We start from the raw sequence: 12,096 nt of genomic DNA, 5'->3' as shown, positions 1-12,096 counted from the left end.
TTCCATAACAAATTTCTTTGACCAATCGGATTGTTAGGCCTGAGCTGAACCCCCAAACCTGGAGGACCGGTGGACCAATCATCGTCTGGCCTCTATCCTTTGACCTGTTTGGCATGGGTGACTCTACCAAGAGCCAAAGCATAAAGCCCTGATCACTGTAGCGCTCTGGATCATTGAGGCAAGCAAGCTCCAAACCCAACGACAAGGTTGTGGTCCTTTTGGTGGGTGTTTATTTGTGCATACCTAAATGCCTCTTAAATGGAGTAATTACATCTGATTCCTAAAATTCTTACACCTTAGACCCCCTTTAAAATTCTTTCCTCTCATCTTAAATCTATGCCTTCTTGTTTGATATACTTCCACCTTTGGAAAAAGGCTACTATCTCCCTTTTTTATGCCGCTCATAATCTTATATGCTTCTATCATGTCACATCTCAGCCTCCCATAGTCCATGGAACAGAAATCTATCCCACAAAGGCTCTTGCCATAAGCAAAGTCCAGGAAACATTCTGATGAATTTCCTCAAGTGTAACCACATCCTTCTCGTAGACTGGTGACCAGAACCACACACAGTATCAAGTGCAGACTAACCAGTGTTTTGTATAGTTGCAGCACAACCTCCCAACTTTTATATTCAGGGATCCTGGCAGATCTGAGGACTTACCTGTGTAGCTCATGTAATTAGTGAAAGGTGTGTCAAAATATTGCACTTCACCACATGTATCATTCACTGGATCTGGATCGCGACAGACTTTGCTCTTAAGAGTTGGTGCAGTGTCTTCACACAGGTCTCCAGTTTCCATCGATGGGACAGTCTCCCTACAAGGGTCATCACATGACTCTTTCTCACTCACTCCTTTGAAAACGTGATACAAGCCAAGAATATGGCCAAGCTCATGAATCATAGTGTTGGTGTGACCAGGTCTTCCATAGTAGGTTGGACTCAGAACAACCCCACCTGAAATCAAAATACAAATAGTATTAGGCCAGACTGGAAGATTCAACAATTACAGAATCACTGAACATGGACTCAAAGGTAGACAGAGGACAGAGTGATTTAAAGTTTTTTTTAAACAGATCTTTAAAAATTATTCGTCACACTCACTTCAAAACAGTAAAACGTACAATGTAATGCATCATTTACATCAACGACCAACACAGTCCAAGGATGTGCTGTATTGCCATGCTTCCAGCACCGGAATAGTATGTACAGTACATAACATACTGACTGCAATCCATACATCCTTGGAATGTGGGAGGAAACCCGTGTACCCAGAGGAAACCCACATGGTCATGGGGAGAATGCACAAACTTCTTCTAGATACTGGCTGGCATTACACTACCCACAACGATAATGATCTTCATAAGTCAGGGCATGGAGTATAAAAGCTGGGAGATCACGGTGTGGTGGCACAGTACTCTGGTGAGGCTACACTTGGAGTATTGTGTTCAGTTTTGATCCCTGTGCTTTAGAAAATATGCATTAAGCACAAACTGCTGATTGGTGAAGGAAACAGAAGGCCATAGAAGAAAGAAAAGGGGGAAGGAGCACCAGAGGGAGGCAATGGGTGGGCAAGGACATAAGGTGAGAGAGGGAAAGGGGATGGAAAATGGGGAAGGGGGGGGGCATTACCTGAAGTCTAGGTTAAAGGCTACCCAGGTGGAATATAAGGTGTTGTTCCTTCAACCTCCCGCTTGGTGGCGCAATAATATCGGTGCCGGACTCCGGAGCGAAGATTCCCGAGTTTGAATCCAAGTCGGGTTGAGCGTGGAGCTAGCAACTCGGCCTCATAAAAACAAGAATAGCTTGCTACGGAAACACTGTCATGACGGTGCCCCAATAACTCGTCTGCCGAGTTAAGGGCTTTTCTTCTTCTTCTTCCTTGAACCTGAGCGTGACTTCATCACGACAGTGGAGAAGGCCATGGATAGACATATCAGAATGGGAATGGGAAGTGCAATTAAAATGGATGGCCACTGGGAGATTCTGGTGACACTTTACCCATGAGTCTGTTGGGGTCAGTTACTGTGTCCGGTGCTCCCGGTGTGGCTTCTTGTATATCAGTGTGACCTGAGGTAGATTGGGAGGCCATTTCACCGAGCACCTGAGCACCAACCGCCAGAAAAAGCGGGATCTCCCAGTGGCCACCCATTTTAATTCCACTTCTCATTCCCATTCTGATATGTCTATCCATGGCCTCCTCCACAATCATAATGAGGCCACATGTAGGTTGGAGGAACAACACCTTATATTCTATCTACGTAGCCTCCAGCCTGATGGCATGAACATTGATTTCTCGAACTTCCAGTAATGACTCCCCCCCTTCACTGTTCCCCTTTTTTCTCTCTCACCTTATCTCCTTGCCCACCTATCACCTCCCTCTGGTGCCCCTCCCCACTTTCTTCCATGGCCTTCTGTCTCTTTCACCAATCAACTTCCCAGCTCTTTACTTTATCCTTCCCCTTCCAGGTTTCACCTGTCACCTGGTGTTTCCCTCTCCCCTCCCCCACCTTTTGATTCTACTACTCAGCTTTCTTTCTCCAGTCTTCTCAAAGGGTTTCAGCCCAAAATGTCAACTGTACTTTTTCCATAGATGCTGCCTGGCCTGCCGAGTTCCTCCAGCATCTTGTGTGTGTTGATTTGCTTTCCAGCAACTGCAGATTTTCTCTTGTTTGTGATTGGATTATTAAACTGGAAATAGTGCAGAAAACATTTACAATGATGATGACTTGAGTTATAAGGAAAGGTTGGACAGACTAGGGCTTTGTTCCCTTGAGTGCAGGAGATTGAGAGGTGTGGAAAATCATGAGTGACATCGATAGAGTGAATGCAGTCTGTTTTCCTCGGGGTTGGAAAATCAAGAACTAGAGGTCATAGCTTTAAGGTGAGAAGGGAGAGATTTACTAGGAACGTTGAGGGGTAACATATATTTATAGGCATCCATTAGACTCATGAGACCATGGATTTGTGCTTTAGAAAGTTTCCAGGGCACAGGCCTGGGCAAGGTTGTATGGAAAACCGGCAGTTGCCCATGCTGCAAGTTTCCCCTCTCCACGCCACCGATGTTGTTCAAGGTAAGGGCACTAGGGCCAATACAGCTTGGCACCGGTGTCGTCACAGAGCAATGTGTGGTTAAGCGTTTAATATACCTGTAGAAGTTCTGCCTCAGCTGAGGCTCGAACTAGCGACCTTCAGATCAGTAGACCAATGCCTTAACCACTTGGCCACGTGCCAACAGAACATACATTACAGAAAGGGTTGTAGCTATGTGAAATGAGCTGCTAGAGGAAATGGTTGAGGCACATACCAGAACAACTTTTAAAAGACTGTTGTAAAGGGACATGGATTGGAAAGGTTTTGAAGTTATCAACCAAATGCTAGCAAATAGGACTCACTTGGAGGGAGCATTTTGGTCAGCCTGAAAGGTCTGCTTCCATACCATTTAACTCTATGACAATGGCCAACATAGAGATATATTCTTATCTGGAAATGTGTTAATTTACATTTATGTTAACCTATGTTTATTATATTCTTGTAATGTATTGTGCTGCTGAAGCAAATGTAAATCTTCATGGCATGTGTAGTATACACTACGTATGCATCGCTGTGACAACAATAAACTTGTTCAACTTGACCTGAAATTCCAATTTACAAAAGGAAGAATGGTAAAAATGAAATACAGTTGCTTCAGTTTTATTACTTGATCAGATTTAATCTCTCCACTTCTGATCTTTGTATAAGGATTGGTGTATGTGTTCCCTTGTCTTACCCATTCTGAAGTCCACAATCAGCTGTTTAGTCTTACTGATGTTGAATGCAAGGTTGCTGCAGCAACAGCATTCAGCTAACTGGTATACCATAGAGGGATCAGAAGTGGAAGGAGTCAGAAATTTCAAGTTCCTGGGTGCCATTATCACTGAGGACCTAACCTGGATGCAAGATTTTAAATATATCTGCCAGGCAAAGTGAATATAGTGATTAAAGTGATTAAGGGCAAAGTGAATAAGAATAAGGAACATTGGTTCTCAAGGGATATTGGAACTCTGATAAAGAAGAAGAGAGAGATGTATGACATGTATGGGAAACAGGGAGCAAATAAGGTGCTTGAGGAGTATAAAAGGTGCAAAAAAAATACTTAAGAAAGAAATCAGGAGGACTAAAAGAAGACATGAGGTTGCTTTGGCAGACAAGTTGAAGGATAATCCAAAGAACTTCTACAGGTTTATTAAGAGCAAAAGGATAGTAAGGGATAAAATTGGTCCTCTTGAAGATCAGAGTGGTCGGCTATGTATGGAACCAAAAGAAATGGGGGAGATCTTAAGTGGGTTTTTTGCGTCTGTATTTACTAAGGAAACTGGCATAGAGTCAATGGAAATAAGGCAAGCAAGTAGAGAGGTCATGGAACCTATTGAGGAGGAGGAGGTGCTTGCTATCTTGAGGCAAATCAGAGTAGATAAATCTCCAGGACCTGACAGGGTATTCCCTTGGACCTTGAAAGAGACTGGTGTTGAAATTGCAGGGGCCCTGGCAGATATATTTTAAATGTCAGTATCTACGGGTGAGGTGCCGGAGGATTGGAGGATAGCTCATGTTGTTCCGTTATTTTAAAAAGCTCTAAAAGTAATCCAGGAAATTATAGGCCGATAAGTTTGACGTCGGAGTAGGTAAATTATTAGAAGGAGTACTGAGAGATAGGATCTACAAGTATTTGGATAGACAGGGACTCATTAGGGAGAGTCAACGTGGCTTTGTGTGTGGTAGGTCATATTTAACAAATCTATTAGAGTTTTTGCAGGAGGTTACCAGGAAAGTGGATGAAGGGAAGGCAGTGAATGTTGTCTACATGGACTTCAGTAAGGCCTTTTGACAAGGTCCCGCTTGGGAGGTCAGTTAGGAAGATTCAGTTGCTAGGTATACAGGGAGAGGTAGTAAATTGGATTAGACTTTGGCTCAATGGAAGAAGCCAGAGAGCGGTAGTGGAGGATTGCTTCTCTGAGTGGAGGCCTGTGACTACTGGTGTGCCACAGGGACCAGTGCTGGGTCCATTGTTATTTGTCATCTCTATCAATGATCTGGATGATAATGTGGTAAACTGGATCAGCAAATTTGCTGATGATACAAAGATTGGAGATGTAGTGGATAGTGAGGAAGGTTTTGAAAGCTTGTAGAGGGATTTGGACCAGCTGGAAAAATGGGCTGAAAAATGGCAAATGGAGTTTAATACGGACAAGTGTGAGGTATTGCACATTGGAAGGACAATCCAAGGTAGAACAAACAAGGTAAATGGTAGGGCATTAAGGAGCGCAGTAGAACAGAGGGAGCTGAGAATACAGATACAAAATTCCCTAAAAGTGGCATCACAGGTAGATAGGGTCTTAAAGAGAGCTTTGGTACATTGCCCTTTATAAATCAAAGTATTCAGTATAAGAGTTGGAATGTTATGGTGAGGTTCTATAAGGCATTCGTGAGGCCGAATTTGGAGTATTGTGTGCAGTTTTGGTCACCAAATTACAGGAAGGATATTAATAAGGTTGAAAGAGTGCAGAGAAGGTTTACAAGGATGTTGCCAGGACTTGAGAAACTCAGTTACAGAGAAAGATTGAATAGGTTAGGACTTTATTCCGTGGAGCTTAGAAGAATGAGGGGAGATTTGATAGAGGTATATAAAATTATGATGGGTATAGATAGAGTGAATGCAAGCTGGCTTTTTCCACTGAGGCTAGGGGAGAAACAAAAACAGAGGACATGGGTTAAGGGTGAAGGGGGAAAAGTTTAAAGGGAACATTAGCAGGGACTTCTTCACACAGGGAGTGGTGGGAGTGTGGAATGAGCTGCCAGATGAAGTGGTAAACATGGGCTTGCTTTTAACATTTAAGAAAAACTTGGACAGGTACATGGATGAGAGGTGTATGGAAGGATATGGTGCAGGTGCAGGTGCAGGTCAGTGGGACTAGGCAGAAAATGGATCGGCACAGCCAAGAAGGACCAAAAGGCCTGTTTCTGTGCTGTAATGTTCTATGGTTCTATGGTTCTAAGCTATTGATGCAGCTATAAAGAAGGCAAGACAGCGGCTACATTTCATTGGGAGTTTGAGATTTGGTTTATCAACTAAAACGCTCGAAAACTGCTACGAATGTAGCATGGAGAGAGCATTCTGACTGGCTGCATCACCATCTGGTATGGGGTGGGGGGGTGGCTAGTGCACAAGATCGAAGTACGTAAGTTGAAGAAACTTGTAAGATTAGTCAGTTCCATCATAGGTACTAGCCTCCATCGTATCCAATATATCTTCAAGGACCAGTGCCCTAGTAAAGGCGACATCCATAACTAAGGACCCTCACTACCCAGGACATGCCCTCTTCTCACTGTTACCATCGGGAAGGAGGTACAGAAGCCTGAAGTCACACACAGCAATTCAGTAATAGCTTCTTCCCCTCTGGCATCCAATTTCTAAATGGACATTGAACCCATGGACACTATCTCACTACTTTTTTTTATTTTTGCTCTACTTATTTTAACTTAACTACAGGTTTCCCGCCATCCGAAGGTACAGCGTTCCTATGAAACGGTTCGTAAGCCGGAATGTCGTAAAGCGAAGAAGCAATTACCATCTATTTATAAGGGAAAATTTTGTGAGCGTTCGCAGACCCAAAAATAACCTACCAAATCATGCCAAATAACACATAAAGTCTAAAATAACAGTAACATATAGTAAAGGCAGGAATGATATTATAAATACACAGCCTACATAAAGTAGAAATAATGTATGTACAGTGTAGTATCACTTACTGGAATTGGGAAGACAGCGCAGAGCACACTGATGATGGTGTGTTAGACTGAGTCGTCACAGGCTGGGGTGGTGCAGTGGCCCCCACCCTCCAGGCCACCGACCAATACATTGCCGCGAAGCATGCAGCAGTAGCCGGGAGGCACACAGCACATCTTTAAGAGAAAAGCCGAAATAAACATGCTAATTAATTAGGTGCCACCCGACACGTAATTGTCGGCCCAGATCAGTGCCGATTGCTGATTGCATCGCCTCTGATCTGGGCCGACATTTATGTGTTGGTCGGCACCTAATTAATTAGCATGTTTATTTTGGCTTTTTTCTTAAAGATGTGCTGTGTGCCTCCTGGCTACCGCTGCATTCTCCGCAAATCGGTATCTGTCTGGGGCCCGGGGGTTGGGGTGGTGGGACACTGGGGTGTCATCTCGTCATCATCTGTTTCCATTAGGGCAGGCAGCTCATCTTCTCCTATGACTGCCTGCCTCAATGTCGAAGGTCGAGGAACGTCGTCTGCTGTGGCTGATGTGGAAGGCTTGCTTGACTGCTGAGCCTCGCGCATTTTTCTATCATACAGTTCTTTGTAAGCATTCAAACCATCCTGCAAATATCCCCTAAACCCACGTATCCTTTCAAAATTAAAGTCGAACTTTATCATTGCAGCGAAAATCTCACGCAGTTGCTTCACGTTCATTTCGCTACTGCATTCGGTTTCGATTGTTATCCTTTCCTCTTCAAATTGCATCAGCTCTTCATCAATCAGTTCTTGGTCATGGGATGCCAAAACCTCTTCAACATCATCTTCTTCATCAGCTTCCACAAGCCAAACTCACGTTGTCCTTACTTCGTTCACCACGATCAAAATGCTTAATTATGTCTAGTTTTACGCTAAGTGTAACACCCTTACGAGCTCTTTCAGGCTTTTCCGACACCTCAGAACTCACCTTGCTAACAGCTGCTCACGGGCACGTGTTAAAGCAATGCTGTTCTGAATCCGGGGGAGAGCAGCTGCTCAGGGCGCGCACTGCCTTTTATCGCGCGCTGATTTTTTCACGCGTTGATTTTTTATCGCGCGCTTTTTTTTCATAACAGTGTAAACATCTTCTGTTAGCGAAAACAGGGTACTAATGTAGGTCTTTCATAACAGTGAGGTTTCGTAAAGCAAACGTTCGGAAAGCGGGGGACACCTGTATTTATATAAGTATAGACTTATTTACTTACTGTAATACGGATTTTTTTTCTCTATATTTATTTATCATGTATTTCATTGTACTCCTGCCATAAAGTTAAATTTCACGACCTATACCGGATATATTAAGCCTGATTCTGATTCAGACTCAGATCCCGCTCCTGTACACCCTCTCGTCACCATCTAAGATTCTGCCAGCAATGGTTGTATCATCAGCAAACTTATAGATGGTACTTGAGCCGGTGTGGAGAGAGTAGAGCAGTGAGCTAAGTACACATCCCCGAGGTGCAGCAGTGTTGATTGTCAGCGAGGTGGAGATGTTATTCCGAATCCGCACAGATTGTGGTCTTCCAGTTAGGAAGTCGAGGATCCAGTTGCAGACAGAGGTACCAAGGTCCAGATTCTGTAACTTTTTGATTAAGACTGTAAGGTCAAGTGTTAAATGCCGAGCTATAACCAATAAGCAGCGCCCTGACATCATTATTTATATTGGCCAAGTCATCCAAGACAGCATGCCCAGCCAATGAGTTCGTGTCCACCATAGACCTATTCTGGCAATACGAAAATTGCAGCAGGCCCAGGTCCTTACTGAGGCAAGAGTTGATTCTGGCCATGACCAACCTTTCAAAGCACTTCATCACCGTAGATGTGAGCGCTACTGGACAATAGTCATTAAGGCAGCTTACACTACTTTTCTTGGGCACTGATGTAATTGTTGCCCTTTTGAAGCAGATGAGAATTTCCGACTGTAGCTGTGAGAGATTGAAAATGTCTTTAAACATGCCCGCCAGTTGGTGGACACAAATTTTCAGAGCCTTACCAGGTACTCCATCATGGCCTGCCACCTTGCAAGGGGTCCTCCCTTTTGAAGGACAGCCTGACGTCGGCCACCAAAACAGAGATCACAGGGTCACCAGATTCTCCAGGGATCCTCCTAGCAGTAGTTTTATTCTCCCTTTCAAAGTGAGCATAAAAGGCGTTGAGATCATCTGAGAGTGTAGCATGACTGTCAAGTCAAGTCAAGTCAAGTCACTTTTTATTGTCATTTCAACCATAACTGCTGGTACAGTACACAATAAAAACGAGACATTTTTCAGGACCATGGCGCTAAATGAACAATACAAAAACTACACTGAATTACGTAAAAAAAAAACACAAAACTACACTAGACTACAGACCTACCCAGGACTGCATAAAGTGCACAAAATAGTGCAGGCATTACAATAAATAATAAACAAGACAATAGGCACAGTAGAGGGTAGTAGGTTGGTGTCAGTCCAGGCTCTGGGTATTGGTGAGTCTGATGGCTTGGGGGAAGAAACTGTTACATAGTCTGGTCGTGAGAGCCCGAATACTTCGGTGCCTTTTGCCAGATAGCAGGAGGGAGAAGAGTTTGTATGAGGGGTGCATGGGGTCCTTCATAATGCTGTTTGCTTTACGGATGCAACGTGTGGTGTAAATGTCTGTAATGGCAGGAAGAGAGACCCCAATGATCTTCTCAGTTGACTTCACTATCCGCTGCAGGGTCTTGCGATCCGAGATGGTGAAATTTCCGAACCAGGCAGTGATGCAGCTGCTCAGGATGGTCTCAATACAACCTCTGTAGAATGTGGTGAGGATGGGGGGTGGGAGATGGACTTTTCTCAGCCTTCGCAGAAAGTAGAGACGCTGCTGGGCTTTCTTTGCTATGGAGCTGGTGTTGAGGGACCAGGTGAGATTCTCCGCCAGGTGAACACTAAGAAATTTGGTGCTCTTAACGATCTCTACAGAGGAGTCGTTAATGTTCAGCAGAGAGTGGCCGTTCCGTGTCCTCCTGAAGTCAACAACCATCTCTTTTGTTTTGTTCACATTCAGAGACAGGTTGTTGGCTCTGCACCAGTCCATTAGCCGCTGCACCTCCTCTCTGTATGCTGACTCATCGTTCTTACTTATGAGACCCACCACGGTCGTGTCATCGGTGAACTTGATGATGTGGTTCGAGCTGTGTGTTGCAGCACAGTCGTGGGTCAGCAGAGTGAACAGCAGTGGACTAAGCACACAGCCCTGGGGGGCCCCTGCGCTCAGTATGATGGTGTTGGAGACGCTGTTTCCAATCCAGACTGACTGAGGTCTCCCACTCAGGAAGTCTAGGATCCAGTTGCAAAGGGAGGTGTTCAGACCCATTTGGCTCAGCTTTCCAATCAGTTTCTGAGGAATGATTGTGTTGAATGCTAAACTGAAGCCTATGAACAGCATTCGAACGTATGTGTCTTTTTTGTCCAGGTGGGTTAGGGCCAGCTGGAGGGTGATGGCAATGGCATCGTCTGTTGAACGGTTGGGACGGTACACGAAATGCAGGGGGTCCAGTGAGGGGCAGCAGGGTCTCAATGTGCCTCATGACGAGCCTCTCAAAACACTTCATGATGATGGATGTGAGTGCGACAGGACAGTAGTTGCTGAGGCAGGACACTGAAGACTTCTTCGGCATGGGGACAATGGTGGCAGCCTTGAAACACGTAGGAATGACGGTGCTGCTCAGGGAGATGTTGAAGATGTCAGTGAGAATCTTAGCTAGCTGGTCTGCATGATGTTGATGTTGGTCATTCATGATGTTGGATTTCACTTTGTAGGAAGTAATCACTTGTCCTTCTTCATCTCCTTATCAATTTTTATTTCATTCAACATCTATTGCAAGCATCTTGCTCTATGCTTAAAGATTCTGGATTTCCCTTTCTGTCTTACTAGAATTGCATTCTCATATTCTCCCTTTCCCCATCATATTTTGTTCTTTATCACCCTCTCTGCTTATTCCATTCAACCTGTTTGTCACAGATTTAATCATCTGACAGGTGTCTTTCGTCTTTATTTTGTTCCATCATAATTTTTACCTGTCATCCAGCTTGTGTTATGGACAGATTAAGTGAGACCACAAGAATGAAAAGATAGGTTGCAGACTATATCAGTGAGCAGTGACACAATGAACAATGCCACAGGGTGGCAATGACTGCATTACAGGAAAAGACAGAGGAAGGTTTTAATATCCTTGGATACAAAGTGTTCAGAAAAATTAGAGAGGAAAAATAGAAAAGCAATTCTATGAGATAGAGTGCCCAAGAGAATAAAGGAGTCAAAAACTAAGTTTCATTTTTTTAAGATAAGAGGCAGGAAGGACAGTATCGCACTGCTAGGGATATTCCATTGGCCATCATATATTGAGAGGGAAATAAAAGGAGGAAACCTGAAGGGAAGTTATAAGAACTGTCAAATGGTGAGAGTGAAGGAAAAATTTCAGGTGAAAGGATACGAACGACAGTGAAAGGTTTACTAAAATGTGTCCAGAGGTAGTATAGTTTCATCTTGAAGAGGAAGGAAATATTGTTGCATCTGGGGAGCAAGGTGACTAAGAAGAATAAAGAACTATCTAATACCTACATCACATAATTGGAGAAAGACTATTATCAGTGGAATGACAGGGGATAAAGTGGCTGAAGTAAAGTGAAACCAGAAGTTTTCAGATAACACTGTGTTGGCATTGTTCATAGAGAGGAAAGATAGAAGAACTACTCTAGAGTTATGCTCTAATCACACTGATTTTTATCTAATGCAGTATGAAGGTGCCCTTTGCTCAACCATATTCAAACCTTCTCCACTTTATTTGGGCTTCTTATTGAGGTCCAACCCATCCATTCTGATCAGGTACTCACTGCACTGGAACTATAGTTCTGCTGTCCCAAGAATATTACCACCCTGCACCACGTTTCTAGCTATGTACGAATTTGCCTCATCATTCTACTTTCACTTGTGCTAGTGTCTGACAGGGAGACTAATTCAGATACTATTTTCTAAACGGGAAGCAAATTGAGAAATCAGAGATACAAAGGGACTTGGGAGTCCTCATGCAGGATTCCCTAAGTTAACTTGCAGGATGAATCAATGGTAAGGACGGCAAATGCAATGTTAGCATTCATTTCGAGAGGACGAGAATATAAAAGCAAGGATGTAATGCTGAGGCTTTATAAGGCACTGGTCAGACTGCACTTGCTCTTATTCAGTTTTGGCCCACTTATCTAAGGAAGCATACGCTGCCCATTGGAGAGGGTCCAGAGAAAAGTTCACGAAAATGATCCCAGGAATGAAAGGGAG

At 43.9% G+C, this 12,096-nt stretch overlaps 1 protein-coding gene across 1 annotated transcript in view; it reads right to left on the bottom strand.

Moving 5' to 3' along the window:
* The window catches only part of LOC134354662 (pappalysin-2-like), a 407,928-nt gene that overhangs the window by 251,856 nt on the left and 143,976 nt on the right, over window positions 1–12,096 (bottom strand). The window contains exon 4 of the mRNA XM_063063752.1: window positions 665–958. Within this exon, the coding sequence (XP_062919822.1) occupies window positions 665–958 (294 nt within the window). The remainder of the gene's footprint in view (window positions 1–664; window positions 959–12,096) is intronic.

The sequence above is a fragment of the Mobula hypostoma genome, chromosome 12 (genome assembly GCF_963921235.1).
Source record: "Mobula hypostoma chromosome 12, sMobHyp1.1, whole genome shotgun sequence".
In the NCBI taxonomy this organism is placed as follows: domain Eukaryota; kingdom Metazoa; phylum Chordata; class Chondrichthyes; order Myliobatiformes; family Myliobatidae; genus Mobula; species Mobula hypostoma.
Note: the sequence above shows the minus strand (reverse complement) of the source record. Positions and strands in the feature narration are given on the sequence as shown.